Source organism: Cydia amplana, chromosome 5 (genome assembly GCF_948474715.1).
Source record: "Cydia amplana chromosome 5, ilCydAmpl1.1, whole genome shotgun sequence".
NCBI classification, from domain to species: domain Eukaryota; kingdom Metazoa; phylum Arthropoda; class Insecta; order Lepidoptera; family Tortricidae; genus Cydia; species Cydia amplana.
This window is the reverse complement of record NC_086073.1, coordinates 1,982,232-2,008,062: the sequence shown is the minus strand read 5'-3', so window position 1 is coordinate 2,008,062 and position 25,831 is coordinate 1,982,232. Positions and strand designations below refer to the sequence as shown.

The following is a 25,831-nucleotide window of genomic DNA, read 5'->3' as shown; positions in this document are numbered from 1 at the left end:
ACGTTAGACTTTAATCGAATTTACGTGAACGAGCTAAGTTCAAATCTGATTTACTAACGATCTTAATTAGACATTGCTATCATCTCAAGTTTACTGAAACTAACGTGTACCTAAGTAATCAAATTTAAACCTTCATGAGAGAGTTAAGAGGATCGTAGAGCCAGGAAATTAGAATGAAACAAAAGATACGGCGCACGGCGCGAAACTTGCGACGGAAGATATGGCTGTTCTGCGGGTTACCTTTACCTATACCTTTCTGTTGAAAATGTTGTTCGTAATGTCCCTCGGCTAAATCACTAAAATCATACAAGGGACTGTGCTAGATAAACATGTATAGGCTCGTATCGAGTAGGTATACATACATGTCATCAATCCTAAAATTAAATAGGCATTTTTACTGGTGTAGAAATAGGATTGATTTGTGATTGATTAAATGAAAAAACAAATTTGATTCTTATTATTTTATTACATTATTTTTACATTAACCAAAACCCTGTTGCTAACACAATATGAAACTTAAACAATTCGTAAACAATAACAAACAAGTATTCAATTATTCATGTGATTTAGCCTTTGGAAGCCGCCATCTTAAAAATTAAAATAATAACAATAAACAATTATACTTCACAACATCAATATTAGGCAGTAAACAATGTCAATTAATTCGTTCTTATGTTTAATAATAATTTTATTACATCGGTAGGTAATATCAGTGAGGTCAACTGATACATAAGTACCTACGTATAAGTAAGAGGTATAAAAAATCATATCATAAAATGAAAAATATAAAATTGTCATACTTTGCTCTCATCAACTAAATCATGTAGAATACGTAAATTATGCGTGACAACTTCACATTCTTAAGAAAAACTATTTAATTAATCTTATTAACAATTACTTATTCTATAAAATGTACAATACTTAAAAATTATCTGGCGTGAGTGTAATATATTTTAATTAATAATATTACTCAGGTTTTTGCTCCATAACACTTGTAACAGTTGCTATTATGGAATGCAATTGAACTAAAATTAAATGTATGTAAGGTCAATGTGGCTGATTCCGTCATAGGGACTATTCCGTCTACCGTTTTTCTCGAACAACGAACAAAATTGATAATTTCATCGACAAAGCAGTGATTGCTTTTACTTTCAGCAATCAAAAACAGATGATATTTTTTCCTACGATTGAAAATTAAATAAATATACGCTCGTGGACGGAATAGTCCCTATGACGGAATTAGTCACATTGACCGTACCAAATTACTAAGCGTTTAAGAAAATACTTAATAGGTCAGGTTTTCTTTCTCATTAGCATTTTCACGAAAACAATGCTTGAATCGCATAATTCTGAATACAACTGTTACTTTTATTCTTACCAAAATGTACAACTTTAGGTACTTTTGTAAAACGAGCTTTCCGATGGCTGTGATGAGTCTCGAATTCTATAATTACAGGTTGCCTAGCCAAGATGCCAATCATTTGCGCTACAACCGCGAAACGCTATCTGTCCCTATATTGTACTAATATGTAAGAAGATAGAGATACAGAAAGTGTTTCGTTGTCGTAGCGCATACGATTGGCATCTAGGGGGCATATTCCTACTGTCCTAGCGATAAACTTCATTAAAATCGATTGAGTTATTCCAAAATTGCTTCTAAACATATTATACAGTGCAGAGTAGGTATTGCTGAAAGTCTTTTTACAAATTGACATATACTTTTACTAACACTTACTTTAACACTAAATTATGATATGTTATCTATTCAAGATACTTACATTGCACTTTCATAAGATTGCACTTAGCACTTTATACGGTCACTTGAGCACTTTTAGCACTTCGATAGTGTCTAGTGATTGCACTAAGTTTCAGTCAGTCATACCCAGCCTACACGGTCGTGCATAACAGATAAGGCGCTAAAGTTTTTGATTTTGCTTATAATAGGTATATTTTTTCGTCAGGTATCGATAAAATTTGGTGGATAGATAGAGTTCTCTATTCCTGTACACCATCCTGTATACAATTTCACCGTATGTCCTAAAAATCTTCTTTTTCTTGTTTCGTAACACAAAAAATTACATACGTTTATTACACAAATATAAAAACCTGTTACTGATTTGATGTTAAATACGATATTACTCTCACGCTCGAGTACTCACATCAATACCAAATAACAGCATTTCGTAAATGCTGATTTTGATGTCTATGGTCTATCATTAAATAGCGCCTTTATTCTGCATATGTCACGAACGTGGATAAACGCTATCAGGAAAGAACATTGAAGGTCACTCCCAGGGCTCTCGTCACGGCCGTGTTTAAACGCTGTTAGGAGATATGTCCCCGTCATGGACTTGAACTCGCATACGACCGTGTTAATAGTTTAAAACTATCAGGAAATGATGTGTTCCTATCCGGCATGGAAGTAGAAGGCCGTTCCCAAGGCCCGGGCCTTATGACCGTGTTTAAACGCTATCAGGAGAGGACAAGTCCCGTTCTGGCATGGACGACATGGACGTGGAAGGCCGCTCCCAGGGCCCGGGCCAGGCGCGGGCCGGGAGCGCCACCGGCCTTCATATGACGTGCTGCGGCGGCTCCTCGTCCTTAGATTACAAAAGATAAGATAAGTATTTGCACAGACTAAACAGACACAGCAATATGAAGCATTTACGAAAAACGCGATGTCACCACACTCACCACACATAGGAAAATTCTACGCCACGACCATTTCAGACTCCAGAGAAGAGTTTCCATTTATCGCTTGAACTCGATTATAGTGGCTATTTATCAACGTGTAATAAGCAGTCACGATCCCTTATTAAATTAGTAGCATAGGGTCTATGTGTGGTGACCACGAGTTATCTTATATCTTGCGATTGAGAAGCTCTGTACTGTAAGTATTTGCAAAGAATAATTAGTTTCATTAACTTCCACAACAAACATTCCTCGCGTTATCCCCGCAGTCATCAACATGTCTCAATGTTCCTCTGCAAGATCGAATCTGAAGTAGGTAAAGTAATGTGAAGCTAGAGAAAGAAAGTCGAGAGAAACTGTCAAACTTACGTGGCAGTTGGCCAATGACCGCCAAGATAGATTATGTTTTTATAGCAGTAGGAAAGTCGGTGATTTGGTTAAGAGCACTACCACTACCGGTCGTTTGTAGAGATTGGATCGTCATCCACAGGAGGAGGTATAGGTACATACTAGGTGGATTCAGCTATGAATACTGCACCTTCATGTGTAGGTACGTTGGCTGTTCCTACAGCTTGACGCTTGACGTCCGCGCGGGGCCAGAGCGAGCGGTGCGTGTCAGCCGCAGGGGGACAGAGACCTGTCGAGCGGGAGATGTTTAAGCGATCTGTATACTGCACCTTCATAAGCACGTAGGCTACAGGCCGCTTGACGTCCGCGGGGGGCGAGGGGGTGCGGCGCGGGGGGCAGCCGCAGGGGGACAGTGAGCTGCTGTATAGCGAGCTGCCGTAGAGTGCGCCGCCATAAAGTGACTGGGAACAATTAGGTATACATTTTAGCTTTTTTTTCTTAGGGTTCTATGCTGGCTAATTTGCGCTTTGGTAATGCACCGAAAGACGCGTTATCAGTGTTATCACACAAATAAAATACTTAATTTTTCACTTTATCTCAGCCGTTCAACTTATAGGTGCTTCTGTGTTCGAAGAAAAGAATGTGAAATCAGTTTTTGCCAAGCGGTTCGATCAGAATCTCCTTATAAAATCAAGTGGTCATTCTAACCCAGCTGTTTCATGATATTTCTCCCATGCGCAATTCAATTTGACAATTTTATTCGGACTCCAGTTCAGCAGCCATTGACAAAAATAAATTATGATATTATGTAATATGAAAACACCCAAGAGGTAAACCGGTCACTTGTAAGCTTAGGATGACTCACGTTAGCTTCGTTTTCTACGGAAAGTATCACGTGATCACCTGCCATCTGTCATAGAAAAGTAAGCGCCGCCGCCGGAAGCTCCGGCCCGGACACGCCCGGTCTAACGTGAGTCATCCATTCGTTTTACATTGATAGCAAAAAGTAAAAGTTCCACATACAGACATTACCTGCAAATGCGCCAACTCGGCCGCCAGCTTCCCATCCTCAGGGGGCAGCTTGAACGGGTAGAACGGGTAGAGCGGCGGAAACAGCGCCCGGCTCAGCTCCGGCTTGTCTAGCATGGGCATGGGCGGCGGCAGGAGCCGCGGCACCGGCGCCATCAGCCCGCTGATGTTGAACCCGAACTTCGGCTCTTTCTTGACGAGCGCCTTGGGTTTTCGGCGTGGACGGTATTTGTAGTCGGGGTGCTCTTTCATGTGGAGGGCTCTGGAAAGAAAGACGGGTTTTAAACGGTATTTAAAAATAATAAGGGAAGACTTAATCCATAGAGGAGCACAGACATTTATTTTGTAAAAAAAAATGCCATGTTTTCCCAAATTTTCAGCACACTGACTTTCTAATTAGCTGTTATTTATTTTTTTATTGAATTTAAATTTATTTATAATGTACTTTGACGATGCAAAAGAGATTGTAAAATCCTACTTGATTAAATGAGATTCTATTCTATTCTAATACGGACCGGACCCGGACTGGTAAACAACTTTTTTTTTATTAAATCATTCAAGTCGATTAATCCAATCAAAAAATAATATACTCAACGGATACGAACTACGTATTTACTATTCATTCATTCAAGAGTAAATGAAGTAGCAAATAATCAAATCATCCGAAATGCAAATCTAATACCTAAGATTGTACGATAACGTTTTTATATTCCTCGCAATAAAAAACAGATCACAACGTTATTGCCTCGAAAACCCACATAAAGCGCCTTCATATCGATATTATTATTATTATTATCGATATCATATCGATATTTACCGAATTCGATTAACTTGACGAAAATATCGATAAAAAAGATACGTTTTTTCTAGACATTGTGTATTTTGTATTTCCTTCGTATCGTGTTTATTTGGTCGGCAAACAAAGTAATGAAGGAATTGATAGTGGCCGGTCGATGACCTCAGTTTTTGTCGGAATCACAGATCGCGCACTTAGATGGAGCATCATCACTACATAGTATAAAACAAAGTAGCTTCCCGCTGTCTGTCTGTCCTTATGTATGCTTAGATCTTTAAAACTACGCAACGGATTTTGATGCGGTTTTTTTTAATAGATAGAGTGATACAAGAGGGAGGTTTATGTATAATTTGTTAACACGTGCAAAGCCGGGGCGGGTCGCTAGTTAAGTATATTATATAGTGGTCACCAAGTGTATAACGCACCTGTCATCTCTGATTCACGGTAAAAAAAGTGTCGGAGGAAATAGAATATCATGTCTTAGAAATCTGCGCCAATGGTTCCAAAAAAGCACACGCTAACATTTCAGAGCTGCTGTGACGAAGGTTCAGATTGCCACGATGATTGGCAAACCGCGATAGCAGATGGCACCTGAAGAAGGAGATACAGTTGTAGTGCATCATTATTTTCCATCGTATTTTCACGGAAACGTACGAACGTGTTTTGCTATTTCAGTCAGTCTCGATACAAGTACAGGTTGACTGAAGTAGCATGACAAATACAAACGTTTCCGAAAAAGTACGATGGAAAACAATTATGCCCTACATCCGTACGTATTCGATTGCAAAGTCTATTAGAGGTACTCTGTGGTCAAAATCGATCGTCTTACGAAATGTCAACTGGGATAACAAAAGTGATAAAGAGTCAATATCCACGGGACTTCGTTTCTTGCGAATAGTGAGGTTGTATGAACGTATGTTATCGGTTTTGGTGTCCAGTTTCCTTGTAGGGGCGATGAGGCTTTTTAAACAACTTTATGTTGTGTTTGCAATGTTGTCATAATATTTGTGATGAAGTTGAAATGTTTCTTTCATAATAGGTAGTTTGAATTATAGTAAAAACAACGGTATTACCATTTACTTATTGTTTACACACCTACGTATACAGTTCGGAAAAAATATAATTTTAGACAGACAGGACAAGAAAAAAATAAGGGACGAAGAAAATTGTATGTAATTCATCTTTAGCAGAACTACATATTGGGAAAATTGCTTAAAAATATTTTCCATAAAATAAACTGAACTGATTTTATTTCTGTTTGAATTAGAATCGGGTCTAACAAATCTTCACTTGCCATTTGTATGACTACTGATACTGATAATAAGTACATATGTTAGTTTAATTTAAACGAATTCATCTCTGATTCTATACCTATTACAGAAACGATTTATCTACGATACGATTTACTTAGAATACGAGGTCAGCTTTTTTTTGCTAGAAGAAAAAAATCCTTGGGTTTTTCTAATTTGCATTATTTTTTGAAATACATAAACGATTTGTTTCAATACTTTTAAGTACCTTCACATGTCCAGCATAGACTCTGTTAATGACCTAATCCATAATCGCGGCATCGTTATGACGTGATTCACTCCAGAACAATGATCCTAATCATTCACAAAACATCCCAAACATCGAACTATCGCCCCGTCCACTCGCATAATTACAATCGACTCGACTCGCTGACAATCGCGATTCTATCACAAAGCTCGCATAATCGTACGCTATGTCGACTGCCCCACAACACTATACGTCAAAATGACCAAGGTTGCACAATCAAAAATCAACTTTAACGCCAGCGCGAAAGGTTAAATTCTCCTTGTGTTGTACGGTCACATAGTGATGGGAACGTGTAAATGCTCGATTGTGACTGGGACAATGCAATAATCCTTGCATTGTTGGAGCGACATTGTTGTTTTAAGGGCGGCGCGCGCGACAATTGTACGCTTTATTGCATAAATAATATTATTTTGGCCGGTGACGTTTCATTGTCGCACTTTTGTTGCTAAAATTTGATATCGCGGAGGGATAAAAGTTTACGTTGTTTGTCTGGAGCGTCAGAAGTCTCAGAGGGATCTTTCGAGTGATTTGATTACTATTATAGTTTGTCAAAGGACTGTCTCATTTCAAACATAGACAGAGAGAATCATACTATCTTTGTCTTACGCTATATAGTACTGGCACCCAAAATAAAAGGATGAGTATAGTTTTTTTGTTCTTATTTACTGACAAATTGGTTTGACCAACTATAACACCATTTCGTTCCAGACATATCTAAGTTTGTATATTCGTCTGCTGGTTTAACTTCTATGTAAGTTTGTGTATTTCGTTTTTAAGTAGGTACTAAGATACCTGTACCACTACCACCAGTTTGGCACTGACATAAACGCGATCGAGAACGTAATTTACTTTCTATACATCTCGCTCGTACTCGCATATTAGTGCAAACGAGATGTATATAAAGTAAATTACGTTCTGGATAGCGTAAATGTCAGTTTTGACACTGTCAGTGACTCATGGTACGGGCTCAGTATGACGCAAAATGAGATGCGCTGCGAGTGACTTTTCAATCTCGGGATTAAATCACAGATGCTAATACAAATATCATCGTAACAGACACTAAATTAAGGCATTATCAATAGAGGTGACAGCAGGGTGTCATCTATTGGGCATTACCATGTCGAGCACTAGTACGTTTACCTTACCTATAGACTGATGTGTAATATTCTGTAATTTAGATATAAATAATTGTAAATATGAAACACTGTGATTGACATGTAAAACTATGTTTTATAAAGGAATAAATGAATGAATGAATGAATACAGACTTGTAAGTAAATGCGTTCTTCACGTATTATTGCGTCATACATCAAAAAGCCACAAATGTATCAAAAGACCAATAGTCCCTGGGTGCATATTGTATGTCGATCACACATGATAAAGTTGACAAATAGGCGTCGCCCATTGTGACCGATAACGGATATGGGAACTTTAAAATAATCCTACAAACAATGTAGTTATTGATATACGTTGCGACATATTTATTTCCTGTTACAAGGATTTTTGGAGTTCCTTTCAAAGTTATCTATGTCTCAGTATTTAAAGTAATGTATGTATAGCTGGTCAACCAAATCTTGTCAGTAAAAAAAGGCGCGAAATTCAAATTTTCTATGGGACGATATCCCTTCGCGCCTACATTTTTCAAATTTGCCGCCTTTTTCTACTGTCAAGATCTGGTTGACCAAGTATATGTAACTAGCTGTTGCCCGCGACTTCGTACGCGTGGATTTGTATATTGGTGGTTATAAATTCTACATTAGCTTAGAACATTATGCAGCAAAAGATAGCAGTAGGGACAGTTAATCATTTGTTAATTATTATACAACGCATGAGATTTGTCTTTCACAACCTGGCTACGAAGTTTCAAGCCCCTAACTAAATAAAATTGTTCTCGATATAATCTCACTCAACCCCTAAAAGATTTTCAAGTCCACTATTCAATAAAACCTACTACCTAACTACCTATTTACGAAGTTTGAAGTTCCTAGCTTTAAATAAAATTTGAACCCTCTACCAACTCTCAACCCCTGTTTAAGTCCAACTCTTAACCTTTAGGGGATGAATTTTTAAAAACGCTGAAATTACTTTTCTTGTATTCTAATACATAATATGCATTTATACAACGATTCAAGTCCCGCACTCAAATAAATATTTGGGTTCCATACAAATTTTCAACCCCCTTTTCACCACCTTGGGGGATGAATTATCAAAGACTCTGAAATTAGTTTTCTTTTCTGTTACCTTTTATGAAGCTTCAAGTTCCTAGCTTTAAACAAAATTATAACCTATACAAACTTTCAACCCCTTTTTAACCCTGTTATGGGATGAATTTTAAAAAACGCTGAAATTAGTTTTCTTGTGTTCTAATAATATGGCTTTATACAAAGATTTAAGTCCCGCACTCTCAAAAATAATTGATCTCCATACAAACTTTCAACCCCATTTTAACCTTTTTTTTTGTCAATGTGAGAATGCTGTTACGCATCGTCCCCCTGGCCCCGACGTGGGCCCATAATGGGGGGTATATGGGACTCGCCTCCCAGCTCTTTTCAGTTATGAAAAAAGGGAAGGAGCCTACCCACTAAACCCACACCGGCGTTTCCCACAATATGCCGTTTGGGGAGGCGTCCTGGGATCGCGAACATTCTACCAGGATGAACCCCATTTTAACCTCCTCGGGGGATGAATTTTTAAAAACGCTGAATAGGTTTTCTTGTTTTTTTAATAAAATACCTTTTTACGAAGTTTCAAGTTCCTAGCTTTAAATAAAATTTGAACCCTATACAAACTTTCAACCCCTTTTGGACCCTTATAGGGGATGAATTTTTAAAAACGATGAAATCACTTTTCTCGTATTCTAATAATAATTATGTCATTATACAAAGATTCAAGTCCCGCATTAAAAAAAATCTTGACCTCCATACAAATTTTCAACCCCTTTTTCACCACCTTAAATGTTGAATTTTGACAAAACGCTGACATTAGTTTTCTTCTCTTTTAATGAAGTAACTTTTTACAAAGTTACAAATTCGTAGCTAGGTTACAAATTTTATTTTATAAAATTTAAACCCTACACAATCTTTCAACCCCTTTTTAACCCTTTTAAGGGATGAATTTTTAAAAACGCTGAAATTACTTTTCTTGGGTTCTAATAATATGGCTTTATACAAAGATTCAAGTCCCGCACTCTCAAAAATATTTGATCTCCGTACAAACTTTCAACCCCTTTTTCACCACCTCGGGGGATGAATTTTTAAAAACGCTGAAATTAGTTTTGTTGTTTTTTAATTTAATACCATTTAGCGAAGTTTCAAGGTCCTAGATTAAAATAAAATTTGCACCCCAAGGCAAAGTTTCATCAAATTTTCAACCCCTTTTTTACCACCTTGGGGGAATTTTAAAAACGCTGAAATTAGTTTTCTTGTTTTTTAATTTAATTCCTTTTTACGAAGTATCAAAATCCTAGCTTAAAATAATATTTGCACCCTAAGACGAACTTTCATCCCCTTTTTAACCCCCTCAGGGGTTGAATTTCCAAAAACGTTGCAATTATTTTTTTTTTGTAATCGGCTATTATGCGTTTCTAAGAAGTTTCAAAGCATTTGTAATGGATTCAAACTTTCAACCCCTTTTAACCCTGTTAGGGGATGAATTTTACAAAACGCAGAAATTACTTTTCCTGTATTTTAATAATATCCCGAAATACAAAGAATCAAGTCCCGCGTTCGAAAAAATGTTTGATATCCATACAAATTTTCAAGCCATTTTTCACCACCTTAGGGGATGAATATTCAAAAACGCTGAAATTAGTTTTCTTGTATTTTAATAACATATATTTTTACGAAGTTTCAAGTTCCTAGCTTAAAATAAAATTTGAACTCCATACAAACTTTCTACCCCTTTTTAACCCTGTTAGGGGATGAATTTTACAAAACGCTGAAATAACTTTTCCTGTCTTCTAATAATATCCCCAAATACAAAGATTCAAGTCCCGCACTCTCAAAAATATTTGATCTCCGTACAAATTTTCAACCCCTTTTTTACCACCTTGGGGGATGAATTTTTAAAAACGCTGAAATTAGTTTTCTTGTTTTTTAATTTAATACCTTTTTACGAAGTATCAAGGTCCTAGCTTAAAATAAAATTTGCACCCCAGGATAAAGTTTCATCCCCGTTTTTTCCCCTTTAGGGGTTGAATTTCCTAAAACGTCGCAATTACTTTTTTTGTAATCGGCTATTATGCCTTTCTAAAAAGTTTCAAAGCATTGTAATGGATTCAAACTTTCAACCCCTTTTTAACCCTGTTAGGGGATGAATTTTCAAAAACGCTGAAATTACTTTTCCTGTCTTATAATAATATACCCATATACAAAGTTTAAAGTCACACAATCACAAAAATATTTGATCTCCATACAATCTTTCAACCCCTTTTTCACCACCTTGGGGGATGAATTTTCGAAAACGCTGAAATTAGTTTTCTTATTTTTTTATATAATACATTTATACAAAGTTTCAAATTCCTAGCTTAAAATAAAACTTGAACCCCATACAACCTTTCATCCCCTTTTTAACCCTTTTAAGGGATGAATTTTTAAAAACGCTAAAATTACTTTCCTTGATTTCTAATAATATGGCTTTATACAAATATTCAAGTCCCGTACTCTCAAAAATATTTGATCTCCGTACAAACTTACAACCCCTTTTTCACCACCTCGGGGGATGACTTTTTAAAAACCTTGAAATCAGTTTTGTTGTTTTTTAATTTAATACCTTTTTGCGAAGTTTCAAGGTCCTAGCTTAAAATAAAATTTGCACCCCAAGGCAAAGTTTCATCCCCTTTTTAACCCCCTTAGGGGTTGAATTTCCTAAAACGTCACAATTACTTTTTTTTGTAATCGGCTATTATGCCTTTCTAAGAAGTTTCAAAGCATTTGAATGGATTCAAACTTTCAACCCCTTTTTCACCACCTCGGGGGATGAATTTTCAGAAACGCTGAAATTACTTTTCCTGTCTTATAATAATATACCCACATACATAGTTTCAAGTCCCACACACAAAAATATTTGATCTCCATACAAACTTTCAACCCCCTTTTCACCATCTTGGGGGATGAGTTTTCGAAAACGCTGAAATTAGTTTTCTTGTTTTTTAATATAATACATTTTTACAAAGTTTCAAATTCCTAGCTTAAAATAAAACTTGAACCCCATACTACATTTCATCCCCTTTTTAACCCCCTTAGGGGTTGAATTTTTCAAAATCGCTTCTTATCTCTTGTACACTTTATAAATGCAACCTAGTGTGCAAATTTTAACTTTCTAGCTTTTGTAGTTTCGGCTCTGCGTTGATGAATCAGTCAGTCAGTCAGTCAGTCAGGACACTTGCATTTATATATATAGATATAATATTGCTAAAAGTAAAATTTTAAAAATATCTCCAATACAACACCATACAAAATATAATCTCGTTTGGCTCCTATATCATTAAAAACCCGGCCAAGTGCGAGTCGGACTCGCGCACGGAGGGTTCCGCACCATCAACAAAAAATAGAGCAAAACAAGCAAAAAACGGTCACCCATCCAAGTACTGACCCCGCCCGACGTTGCTTAACTTCGGTCAAAAATCACGTTTGTTGTATGGGAGCCCCACTTAAATCTTTATTTTATTCTGTTTTTAGTATTTGTTGTTATAGCGGCAACAGAAATACGTCATCTGTGAAAATTTCAACTGTCTAGCTATCACGGTTCGTGAGATACAGCCTGGTGACAGACGGACGGACGGACGGACAGCGGAGTCATAGTAATAGGGTCCCGTTTTTACCCTTTGGGTATGGAAAAACGGTTTTGATAAAACACCCAGAAAACCTGGCGGCAGTGGCGGCCTAGCCAAGGTGACGATCGCGTGCGCTTCGCCATCGAATCGCTTTGTGTTGCTTTATCACACTTCCATTATTCCATATTAGTGCGACAGAGACAGTTGCGTTTCGTTCGCTACGTAGCGATTGGCATGTTGTCTCCGTAGACAGGCCCCGTGGCCTGCTTTTAAATAATAAAAAATTGCATCCAAATCGGTTCATCCGTTTAAGTGCTACGGTGCCACAGAGCATACAAACATACATAGCGGTCAAACATGTAACATTATTTTTGCGTTGGGGGTTAAAAAGCAGGTCTATTGCGTATTACAGATACAGATAATAGGTAGGTAAACATAATAAAAATCCGGCTGTGGAATGAGCCCTTCTGAGGTTTTCCCTAGGGTCTACATCTACAGTTTGGGGTTCTTAAAAAAAGGAGTATACGTTTTTAAAAGGTCGGCAACGCAAATGTGATTGCTTGCTTACCATCAGGCGGGCCGTATGCTTGTTTGACACCGATGTGGTATAAAAAAATCATAAACCTACATACGTAGGTATTGTATCTGTGTTTGAACTTCTAATATCGCAATCTGATACGGTATGCAACTCGAGCCGATAACGAAGTTTCCACCGTACAAAAAAGGGTTCGACATACGACTTGCACTCAAAGAGATTCACTATTCAGGGTGAAATGTGTTTGATTATCTATATAGAAGGGTAAGATTTGATTACATATTTCTATAGTGGAATAGGGATCAAAAGTACGCGAGGCCGTTTGTGGGTCATGGGTCATGGCTAATTATTTTTCTTACCGATGCTGATATACAAAAAAAACAGTCAAGTGCGAGTCGGACTCGCGTTCCAAGGGTTCCGAACATTACCCATTTTTTAAAAATGTTTTTTTTTTTTTATGGAACATGACTGAAATGTCTTAAAAAAAACCCGTAGGGGTCGGATCATAAACTAAATAATTAAGTCCGATTCACGCTTGACTGCACATGTCTAATAGGTTTTCCTGACATTTATAGGTAGGTAAAGAACTACTTATTGTATATTTTTTTCAAAATTTTAGATCTAGTCGTTTCGGAGGAGGAGGTATCGGTGGGGGGGGGGGAATGGTCGAACAGACAGACAGACGCACGAGTGATCCTATAAGGGTTCCCTTTTTTCCTTTAAAATGTTAAATTTGCAAATAATTTTAAAACTAACGGCAACCTTGAGTAGTGTCGTGATAGTGTCAATATAAGTTGTTGTCAATAAAATGTTGAACAAGACACACCTTAGTAGCAACTCAGGTGGCGACTTGTTGAATCACCGGTGATAAGCTGCTATAAGATTAATTGTGCCTTTACAAGTTTAAGATGAATAAACTGGCTCGATAACATCAAAAAATGGACAAACATCAAAGACGCGGCCACGCTAACAAGACTGGCCAAGAATAGAAAAGACTTTGCAAAGGTGACCAACCGACGCCCGCTAAGAAGTTTAATATATATTAATTGTGCCTTGCTTTGTCCTTCATGAATCGTAAAATAGCTCGATTTTAGATTATCAATCTATCGGGCTTACTAAATAGCTTTTTTTAATTTTCCCACTGTAACACTGAAATAATTGTCTAAAACTGAAATTTTCTTCTGAATGTTTTTGGTTAGGTAGCGGCCCGGCCGGCCCGATTCGAACTTTAAGATAGGTACGTCAATTAACAATACAATAAGAAATAGGAGAGGCATGATGGTAGTAGTAGACACCTGATATGGCATGACAACTTTTTCCTAAACATCTTGGATATCAGGATAGAAAAGACAAGAGAAGAAGGGAAACCTAGAATTACTTATCTCAGCCAAATAAAAACAATGCTTCGAATGAGGAAATTAAAAGACTGGCACAAGAATGAAATGATTGGCGATTACTCCACCGACAAGAGCAAAACTCAAGTTATGATGATGATGATGATGTTATGTCAGTGTCAAATGTGACGTTTCTTCACCACAAACAAAAACGTCACTTTTGACACTGACACATCTAATCCATATCGTTTCTAGGTCTATTAATTGACGTATCTTAGAGTTCGAATTGGGCTGTACTACACCTAACCTAGTTTATCTCAGAGCTCCGATATTGGTCTCACATGCTTTCAAAACGTCCCATTTCCAATGTCTGTCCCTAATCTGTTTTCTGTTTAGAGCCGTAAGCCCCTTTTTATGGCCCTGCGCGCGGCGATAGCACACAAAGAGGCACAATGAAGATATTATAGCATTTATAACTACTGATGGGGTTGGGCAAACTTATGGAGATTAAATTGATTTGTAAGGGTTGGGGACTTTTGTTTTATAATTAGAATACTGTCTGGTTAATGAATCCCTTTGACGCGTCGGTCACATCTGTGTTAAATATTTTTTCACCACACCAACTGGTAAAGGCTCTCTTGATTGTTCAAAAACGGATAGCAAAGATGCATTTTATTCACATGTGAGGCAAAGTAATCAAATGCAAATTTTGAGTTGTTTTCTTATGTTTGCTGGTAGAATTGACTTTTAGATGATTATTTTGAATAACATTCATTTGGATTTGACTTGGAGGATATAATCAAACGGAGACGCCATGTCTGTAATTTTCTGTACAAAACAGTCTGCCGATTTTTGCGGGGGAGGGGAACGTCAAATGTATGCGTAACGTAAAAATAGTCATTTCAGATAAACGTCAGTCCATACATTGTGTAATGACCGTTGGCCGCCTATTTTCGACAGAGGGGAAAGCCTGTTAATGGCTACTCCGAAGGAATTTGATTTGGTTTGATGTTGTTTGATATCTTACAGTTAATTAGTTTCTTAGAGTTGGTGCGGTGAAAATTTTGTATTTCACTCGGGGGCAAATAATATAGAATAAATATTATAATGTATATTATAAGTAATATTGATGTTGACATACCCACCCATATACATAGTTTATGTTAAGATTTAAATAGTAATAAATAATTTTATTTCTATTAAATGAGTTACAAATTACAAATTTCCATTACACATTCTAACATAAAATACACACATTAAAATTAACATAACTAGGACAGTTCACACACAATAAATAAATACTTAACTTAAATATATCTAACTAAATAAAATCTTACTCTAACAGACCTCCGCGAGCTGTACCGGGTGCAAAGGCGCCCATCACACTTGCCGCGTTACCACGCTGGATAGCGATGGCCAACCTTTTCACCAGGTACGACCCCGCGCAAGCCTCAGAGGTCTTGTCCCTTGTATTAGATTTAAATTGACTTTTTTCACTGTAATAGGCTGCTAGCTCTTTTAATATTTGCGTAGGTACTTATACTAAAATATTTTTAGTATGTAAGTACTGATTATGAGAGAAATATTATCTACAAATATGAATGTGCCATAGTAAGAAAACATTGTAATTTGAAGCTAAACTATTACTTATGATTTAAAAAAATATTTGATTGGAATCCCCATTACTTAAAAAAGCGGCCAAGTGCGAGTCGGACTCGCCCATGAAGGGTTCCGTATTTAGGGGATTTATGACGTATTAAAAAAACTACTTACTAGATCTCGTTCAAACCAATTTTCGGTGGAAGTTTGCATGGTAATGATGTACATCATATATTTTTTATAGTTTTATCATTCTCTTATTTTACAGTTACAGAAGTTACAGGGGGGGGACACACATTTTACCACTTTGGAAGCGCCTCTCGCGCAAACTATTCAGTTTAGAAAAAATTATATTAGAAACCTCAATATCATTTTTGAAGACCTATCCATAGATACCCCACACGTATGTGTTTGATAAAAAAACATTTTTGAGTTTCAGTTCTAAGTATGGGGAACCCCCAAAATTTATTGTTTTTTTTTCTATTTTTGTGTGAAAATCTTAATGCGGTTCACAGAATAAATCTACTTACCAAGTTTCAGTATACAGTATAGTTCTTATAGTTTCGGAAAAAAGTGGCTGTGACATACGGACGGACAGACAGACAGACATGACGAATCCATAAGGGTTCCGTTTTTGCCATTTGGCTACGGAATCCTAAAAAGCGAGAGCTTGCTCTATTGTCATAACATAAAACTAACTTACTTATTTTATCACTGTTACCTTAAACAAATAAGTAACAACTTTAATTTTCTTATCAAATAAAAGCCTGGGCTTTTTAAGTTTTATTGTTTAAAGCACTATCATGACATCTTTATCAAATTAAAAAAAAACATCCGACTGCTCTATTTGTTTCTGGTACACACATTTAAGGCATAATACCAACTTAGTAATGCAGCTGAAAAAGCCAATACCATAGAGTTGTGTTATCAAATAGCAAGGAGTCTTGTTTTGTTTTTTTCCTTGGCCAACCGCAAAATTATGTTGGTAATCTGGAGGCATGGTGTAGGTCTGGTTAAATAGTTTTTGTTGTATGATAATGATAACAACAGGTGCGATTGTCTGTATGTTCGAGATAACATGATGGAACTATTGTAGGTACAAATTAGATTATGAGGGTGCAAAGTGGGTGACATTTTTATTATGTTTGTATTTTGTATAATAAGACATAGAATTAGAAGTGTTTTTACTATATATTTGCTTGTCATTATTAGATTTAGGTAGATAGGAACGTATAGAATAAACAAATAAATTATTTCACACCATTGCATGAAATAAAGCATCAGATGATTAATATGTACCTACTAGAAAAACAAGATTGCAGTTATTTTTAAATCGGATAGAAATATAAAAAATAGGTGAGTTGACCGTGACGTCACTGTGTAATGTTTCATACATTGCATTCAGGACTTTTTAAAAGTCAAATGATGATGATGACAGTTTCTTTTCCTTCAAGTCTCTTTTAGTTGGGTTAATTAAAAAAAAAAATGATTGCTTAAATGTTTGCGCTAAGCTTCTAAAAATGTCTAAAGTCAGTTCGGAAAGAGAAGAGTCGTGGACTGTATTGGGCCCCATATATTCCATGATTCTTCTTTTTCCGCACAGGCTCCACCAATATGGAGGGGGGGGAATAAAATTTTATCCTTTTTAGGGTTCCGTACCCAAAGGGTAAAAACGGGACCCTATTACTAAGACTCCACTGTCCGTCTGTCCATTCGTCTGTCTGTCACCAGGCTGTAACTCATGAACTGTGATAGCTAGATAGTTGAAAGTTTCACAGATTTCTGTTGCCGCTATAACAAGCCATACTAAAAACAAGATAAAATAAATAATTTAGTGGGGCTCCCATACAACAAACGTGATATTGTGCCATTTTTTGCGTACTGGTACGGAACCCTTCGTGCGCGAGGCCGACTCGCACTTGGCCGGTTTTTGAAGGAGGTTATATATCTGTAATAAAAAAATAACTGTAACTCTACATATAAAAATAAAATAAAATAAACTTCAATTCTTGAAATTAAAAATTAGCATGAGGTAATAACTCGGTTGTAAATTACACATGTCCGCAATTAAGGTCAGACCAACATAATGAAATGTTGCAATGCCATTATTAATTTCAAATTTCTATGAAAATATTGCGTATAATGAATGACACTCCTCACTTTAAACTGTTTAGACGACAACAGTTTCACTCACTTGAATTTTTAGTCGCTATTGGCGACATGTTTCGGGCCCGTCGGGGGTCCTTCCTCAGGCTCGAAACCGATACCGTTGAAACCGTCATCTAAACAGTTTAACCTTTTCCACGCTGTGTCAAACACAAAAGCTGTCACTCAGGCGCCACATCATTGAAGTGTCAAAACTGAAGTTGAACTTTATGTATATGCACGTAGGTCGATGTTGCTCTGTGTTCTGTGACCGATTAATCGGTCTTTGGCGTTGAACCTACGGTGCGGATATATCGGTCATTGGCATCCAAAAGGTTAAAATATGTCTCACGAAATTAATTTCGATTACTCCCTCACTTGTTCTATTTAAGTCGGTGGAATGTTAGCCTAGTCGAATTCTACCTACTTCTACCTTATATTCCTCACAAGTATAAGAACGCTACTGTATAACAATCCATGCACTTGATACGCCAGTGTCTCTGAGGGGGAACAATGGCGGCCGACCGCCATTTGCCCGCCCCGCCTTTCTTGGCGCGTTCTTTTGGAAGGGGACACAGATAAGACAATGGCAATTTTGCGCTCGGTTATGTTGGTAGTAATTAAACTACGTTAGGTACCTAATCAAGAACTTTGCGCTGATAAACGATGTTACAGTTATCTGTCAGGCAAGGTCCAGGTATTTATATAAACTGTTTTTGCAAACTTTTATTGCAAGTTTAAGAGGCCTTATTCCTTAGAGCGTTCACCGATTTCACGAAATAACACTCGATAGATGGCGTTGGCGCTCGGTACGCGAGCGCCGGCAAAGTTAAGCGCGTTTCAACGCAGGCGAGAATAATATTGATACTTTTCAATTTAATTGCAAAGTAACATTATTTTTAGCGTTATATTGGCACTCTTTATTTTATTTTATAAGCATGGTAGTAGTCAATAGAGTGTATGTGTTGGGATAATATATAACCAGAGGCGAGTAAATAATAACAATATTTACCTCTGGCATGGAATTATTGCGACAATCACTCTTCTTATGAATAAGGTGTATTCGGGTATTTCCGAATGAACGAATAGTGGCGGATAATTCCGAAAGCTGACTCTTACTACAACGGAATATGAGTGATTTTACAATGATTTTCGGAATTACCCGAATAAACCTTACTACTAATATTTGAAAATACAAATTTGAAAATACAAATTTTCAAACTTCTTTAGCGGCGCTGTGCACTTTTTGAGGTGGGGAAAAAATGTTAAACTCGCGACAGATCACGTGACCGTAAGACGGACACGTGACCTGATCAAAAACTGTTACAATGTTATTGAGTTTTTCTTTATTGATTTAAATGCCATCTAGTGAGTTTCCCTCTAACCGGTATTAATATAACTCGAGTACCAACAGTGATGTGCTTAGGGGTTTCAAGTAATGCGACGAAATAACGCTAGATGGCATTAACATCAATTATACATAGTGCTGCAGACATTTTGCACTAGTCATTGAGTTTTCACTTCTGCCGGCACTCCCGGAGTGCAACCCGTTGTTTTTTTTTACAAACCATGACAAACCATGAGTTTTGTTTACATTTTTGCTGCCCACAAATTGTCGTCTTTTTGTACTATTTCTGTTTTTAGGGGAAAGTCGGGGCCCGTCCATAATGCAAATAAACATGTTTCTTTATTTGTGATATGCAACTGGCCCTATCTGTTAAAACCAGTCATTGTTTTTATTTAAAACCATGATACCGTTGACTACATTCCACATTTTTTTTTTGTTTGATGGCCTCGTCGGGGTCAATACCGAAATCCGATTATTTATATTATGCCATCTTCGCTCCACTCCATTAAGATACCCTGGACAGAGGGCCTACCGCGAACCACGTTCGACGTGTTACCTCCCTGTCACACTTACGTACGAATTTACAAGTGCGACAGAGAGGCAACACGTCGAACGTGGTTCGCGGTAGGCGCTCAGGCCTATGGAACTCTCCGCGCGAGCACGGATTTATACCTACGAATCTCTTCCCGTTCACGGTAGAAAATCAAGCTAGTTGGTCGCCGGCGCTCGAATATGCCAAAATGTATGCGAAATAAATGTCTTCTTCACGAACAAATAACACATGTTGTAGTTTGGAATTGTGGATGGATGCAGAAACAAAAAAAAACTAATAAAAAAATCCGTGTTTGCTCTACCGATTGATAGGAAAAGTAACTATTAGACGTTCTCAATATAAGTACTTATACCAATTTTTTTTACGATAGTCGCAAGCTACGTAGTACGCCGTTTTATAAACCGCGTAGTGTTTACGCGGTTTATAAAACGGCGTAAACACTACGGTTACTGTAGGGAGATATAACCTTTTAAAATATTTCGCAGTCACTCATCATAATAAATAATAAAATAAGGAAAAACCCTAACTTAAGACAAAAGATAAATAAAGAGAATAATAAAATAAATTTATAAGTAATTAATAATGATAAAAGGAATATTATAATTATTAATTACTTATTGCAACTTATCTTGCTCATAGTTATTTTACAATTAATAAAACTTATATTTGTACCTTAGGTAAGTAGGTAGGTATCTTTCATACAATCTATAGTTTAGGTAAGTAGGTAGGTACTTATTTGTAAAATAATTTCTAAGCGTCGGCAACCCTAGCTTTGTGCCGGTGCGCGCGGTGCGGGGAGCGGTGCGTTGAAGGTCATTCCATTGTATTTTTGTGTAGGTATTAAAACGGTAGGCATTTGAGTTTTCTTTGAGAGATAAGTATCTGTTCGTAAGAACTATAATATAGCCCTGTGCCCTGGACCTCATCTAGATCGATGGTACTCGTCAGGGCAAAGCTATTGAGCCCAAACACGATATAGTTATGATGAGTAGATAAGGAGTTCTGGTGACCAACTCTTGACTCCATTATGAGAACCTGGACCTCATCTAGATAGATGGTGCTCGTCAAGGCAAATCGAATGCGCCCAAACACGATGGAGTTATGATAAGTAGATTAGGAGTTCTGGTGACCAACTCCTGACTCCATCATGAGACCCTGGACCTCATCTAGATAGATGGTGCTCGTCAGGACAAATCTAATAATCCTAAATACGATGGAGTTATGATGAGTAGATTAGGAGTTCTGGTGACCGACTCCTGACTCCATCATGAGACCCTGGACCTCCTCAAGATATATAGTGCTCGTCAGGGCAAATCTAATGAGCCCAAACACGATAGAGTGATAATATGTAGATTAGGAGTTCTGGTGACCAACTCCTGACTCCATCATGAGAACCTGGACCTCATCTAGAACGAAGGTGCTCGTCGAGGCAAATCTATTGAGCCCAAACACGATGGAGTTATGATGAGTAGATTAGGAGTTCGGTGACCAACTCCTGACTCCATCATGAGAACCTGGACATTATCCAGGTCGTCCGGGTATAATAATAATGCAAAACCTAACCAGTATTCAAGTAACACTGAAAACATATCACCTAGCGAGAGTCTGTTGTTGAAATTAAATATGGTGTAAAAAATGTACTTATTTGTATCAAGATTTTCTAGTCGCTGTATACAGCACTTCTCGGAACTCTCTGGCTGTTTACGAACGCACCATAGTCACCGAACGCCTGACGATCGAGCACAGGTCCGTCCCCTAAGCCGCCTCGGCGGAGAATGAGCGCGCGGCGTCGGTGCAGCGTGATTTATACGTGTTTTAAAATAATATAAATTTACGGCAAGGTAGGTCCTATAGTTATGATTATTTTTTTATGGGTTAACGTATAGTTATAGTTTGCTATAATATTATTTTTAGGGCCAAATAATAGTACAATTTGCGATAAAAAAATATAATGTAACCCTGTTTTCACCCAAAAAATGAAGAAAGTTCGGAAGGTTAAATATCCATTTTTTTTAATGAATCTTTGATTTTCAATAGTCTTAGCCGCTCGTAAAAGATATGGTGAATTGAATTGTAATCATTTCTGTATCAAATGATTCTTGTTTACTGCAAAATTGAGAACCGAAACGACAGTTCTCACTGCAAATTTTGAAAAAGCCTCCCAAGAAAACTCATTTATTTTAGGTTTAAAAAGAGAAAATGTCAACTTGAACGGTCTTACTTGCTAGTTTAAGAAATGATTATTTAAGTACGTTATCAGTTTTTGAATGAATACTAATAGTTACGTCGTAATCTTGAATGAAAAAGGTAACAGATTGCAAAAAACGCTCGCTTGTAGGAATTTTGCGACTTCGACTGTACCCGGATGAATAAATTTAGCTACAGCTCAGATATTTTTGGTTGAAGTATTCATAAATGTAATTAGCTATCGTATCTTTAATTACCTAAGGAAACTGTAGGTTTAACTATATTATCATAATATTTCTGTTAAATGTAAATGTATACAACAGTTTATTTCTTAATAAACAATAATAAAATAAATAAATAGTTAGGTGTGTTTGTGTGGGTCAAATCTTGCAAGCTAAATTAGACCCACTTCCCATTATTAAATTGAGCTGAAACTTCACATAAATATGTAAGTTGGGTGACAATGCAATATTATGGTACCATTGAGCTGATCTGATGATGGAGACAGGAGGTGGCCATGGGAATTATGTCAACTATGTGGTAAAAAAACGTGTTTGGGTTTGTTAAAATGGTCTCGACGAGTACTTCTTATTTGCCTGTTGAAAAAAAAATAACCTGCGATAAAGACTTGTATCAAAAATGTTTTTTTTTTCTTTGGGATCATCATTCGACGCGGGAGGATAGGTGAAATAGTTATTTTCGATACAAGTGCGAAAAAGAGGAAATTCGAAACGAGTGGCGATAAATTAAATCACGACTGAAGGGAGTGTTTTAAATCGACACGAGTTGCGAATTACCTATGCGCACGTGTATCGAACAACGTTTTACAGTACATATGGCACTTTAAAGTTTCGACATACGCACGAAAAGTGCTATTTTACGCACTAGTACTGTAATAGTTATTTACGATACAAGAGCGAAAAAGAGGAAATTCGAAACGAGTGGCGATAAATTAAAACACGACCGAAGGGAGTGTTTTAAATCGACACGAGTTGCGAATTACCTATTCGCACGTGTATCGAACAACGTTTTACAGTACATATGGCACTTTAAAGTTTCGACATCGCACGAAAAGTGCTATTTTACGCACTAGTGCGGAAAAGTAGCTCCATATGTACTGTAAAGTATTTTAATAATTCTGAGAATGCACTATTCTGTATTAGTAGGTCCTATTCATGATACTTTGTGCGTTGTTGTGTGTAATTCAGATACCTAATGCATAATATCTGGAAGACCGAGCTTTGCTCGGAAAACATTTATAAAAACTCAAAAATGCGCGTTTTCCCAGAGATAAAACCTAGCTAGATCGATTTTTCGCCCCCGAAAACCTCCATACTATAGCAAACTTCATCGAAATCGTCAGAGCCGTTCCCGAGATCCCCGAAATAACTGTATATACTTATAAATAAATAAATATACAAGAATTGCTAGTTAAAAGGTATTAGATAGATATTTACTTTATTATAATGTGGCACTTTTATTGTATAGGTTTTATGTATCTAACTTAAAATTAGCAACATTTAAATTACTTGAAAAATGATACTTTGATTACACATTTGTTTAGGTTTAATACAGGGTGCTTCCTATGTTTTTTTTTTCTATTTTTGTGTGAAAATCTTAATGCGGTTCACAGAATACATCTACATACTTACCAAGTTTCAACAGTATAGTTCTTATAGTTTCGGAAAAAAGTGGCTGTGACATACGGACGGACAGACAGACGGACAGACAGACAGACGTGACGAATCCATAAGGGTTCCGTTTTTTGCCATTTGGCTACGGAACCCTAAAAACAATAAATTTTGGGGGTTCCCCATACTTAGAACTGAAACTCAAAAAAAATTTTTTCATCAAACCCATACGTGTGGGATCTTCAAAAATGATATTGAGGTTTCTAATATTTTTTTTTTCTAAACTAGTTTGCGCGAGAGACACTTCCAAAGTGGTAAAATGTGTGTCCCCCCCTGTAACTTCTAAAATAAGAGAATGATAAAACTAAAAAAAATATATGATGTACCTACTTACATTACCATGCAAACTTCCACCGAAAATTGGTTTGAACGAGATCTAGTAAGTAGTTTTTTTTTAATACGTGATAAATCCCCTAAATACGGAACCCTTCATGAGCGAGTCCGTCTCGCACTTGGCCGCTTTTTTTTAGTTTTGCGTGTTAATAAAAACTTTATTTAAACTTTATTGCACAATAAAAAATAAGTACAAATGGCGGACTAAAATACCTAAGTGCCATAGTTCTTAATTCGCTGACTTAAGCTAGAACTAAAACTTAAGAGCATGTGGCTAGGTATGTTTTCATTTTAAAACCAATTATTGCTGAACATTATTAATATCACCAGTATCACCACCAATATTGTATAAAAAATATAATATGTTCGATTGAGAAAAATAAATAATGCGATATTTCTTTAATTTTTTTGTTAAAAATAATTACCTATAAGAAAAGAAAAAACTTTTACGTAAACGTGAACTGGACTTGGATTAATATCACCAGTATCACCACCAATATTGTATAAAAAATATAATATGTTCGATTGAGAAAAATAAATAATGCGATATTTCTTTAATTTTTTTGTTAAAAATAATTACCTATAAGAAAAGAAAAAACTTTTACGTGAACGTGAACTGGACTTTTTTTTTAAATGAGCGTTTTCCAAAAAAAGTGTACATTTCATTCATGTCTTCAAAATATTGACTTCTTGGGCTCATTTTACTCAGAATCATTTGTACATTCACGCCTCATACATGAAAAAATGTGTCCCAAAATTTTATATGAAAAATTTTTTTTCCAGTGTGTCACGTTCATACAAATAAAAAAAAAATTCATACAAGAATGTGACGATCAGGAAAGGAAATTTTTGGATACATTTTTTTATGTATGAGGCGTGAATGTACAAATGATTCTGAGTAAAATGAGCCCAAGAAGTCAATATTTTGAAGACATGAATGAAATGTACACCTTTTTTGGAAAACGCTCAAATATAATTTTTGTACTTTTTAAGGATTTTTTTACTTTAGAATTAGAAGGAAAACCGTCACCAAACTTGCACAGCCACCGTACTTCGCTCACCTCAACCGCTTCGCTTCGTCAATAAACGGTCGCTTCTCCATCTCCGTCAGCAGCTTCCATTCGGCCCCAAGCCGCTTCGAGATCTCCGAGTTATGCATCTTCGGGTTGTCCTGGGCCATCTTTCTCCGCTGTCCCCTCGACCACACCATAAAAGCGTTCATCGGCCGCTTTATATGCTCAGCGGGCTGCTTACCCAACGACATTTTCGAACGTTAAAATTCAAATTCCGAATCACATACACATTATTTTGAATTTTCGAAACTCATTTGTTTTTCGCGGACGCGTGAAAAGCTCCCGAAAGCTCAATGCGGTGCTTTTCTTGCCAGTGTCATGTTTAAAACGACGGGACCTCGGCCTTGCTCCCCCCTTGCGTTAGCCCCCTCTAACATCCGACCAATGGGAGAGCAGCATGGGCGGCCGCTGGGCGCTGATTGGTGGAGACGCGGCGCGGCTCGGGCGCTTGCAACAGGTAGCCGGTGCGTTCTTGTTTGCATGTTTATTAGCAGATTAAATTTCTTTTTAAGCCGCAACCTGGCTAGATCGCGCGCTGATTTCATTTGGAAAGGTGGCGTAATGAAATGAATTGAGATGAATTTTCGGGTTGACTGTTGGATTGTTTTTTTTTAGATTTTTTGTAGAAGGAACCTTGTCTTATATTTCGCTTTGAGTGATTGCAAAAATATTGATATGACTCTACATTGTAGAGATAGTGAAAATATTATAATACATGTCAATATAATTATTATGGACATGTTTTCTATATAGCAAAAATGTTATTATCTTTTCAATAATTCGCTTAGTCAATAGTGTATTATGATTTAAAACCGATTATTTATTAATCGATGTAAATT

At 36.8% G+C, this 25,831-nt stretch overlaps 1 protein-coding gene across 1 annotated transcript; it reads right to left on the bottom strand.

Annotated features, from left to right (window-relative positions):
• Positions 1-2,458: 2,458 nt before the first annotated feature.
• On the bottom strand, positions 2,459-25,577 carry LOC134647806 (transcription factor Sox-14-like). Its single transcript, XM_063502132.1, has 4 exons — positions 24,981-25,577; positions 4,072-4,330; positions 3,369-3,500; positions 2,459-2,600 (listed from the first exon to the last, which is right to left on the bottom strand). Exons 1-4 carry the CDS (start codon positions 25,181-25,183, stop codon positions 2,571-2,573), a joined length of 624 nt encoding a protein of 207 aa, XP_063358202.1. The 5' UTR covers positions 25,184-25,577; the 3' UTR covers positions 2,459-2,570.
• Between the last annotated feature and the right edge of the window lie 254 nt (positions 25,578-25,831).

Excerpts from the sequence above, each read along its gene's own strand:
- LOC134647806 (XM_063502132.1), bottom strand. The coding sequence starts at position 25,183 with ATGTCGTTGGGTAAGCAGCCCGCTGAGCATATAAAGCGGCCGATGAAC. Across the intron at positions 4,331-24,980 it reads GACGAAGCGAAGCGGTTGAG|AGCCCTCCACATGAAAGAGC; the intron begins GTGAGCGAAGTA and ends CTTTCTTTCCAG. Across the intron at positions 3,501-4,071 it reads CCGAGTTGGCGCATTTGCAG|TCACTTTATGGCGGCGCACT; the intron begins GTAATGTCTGTA and ends AATTGTTCCCAG.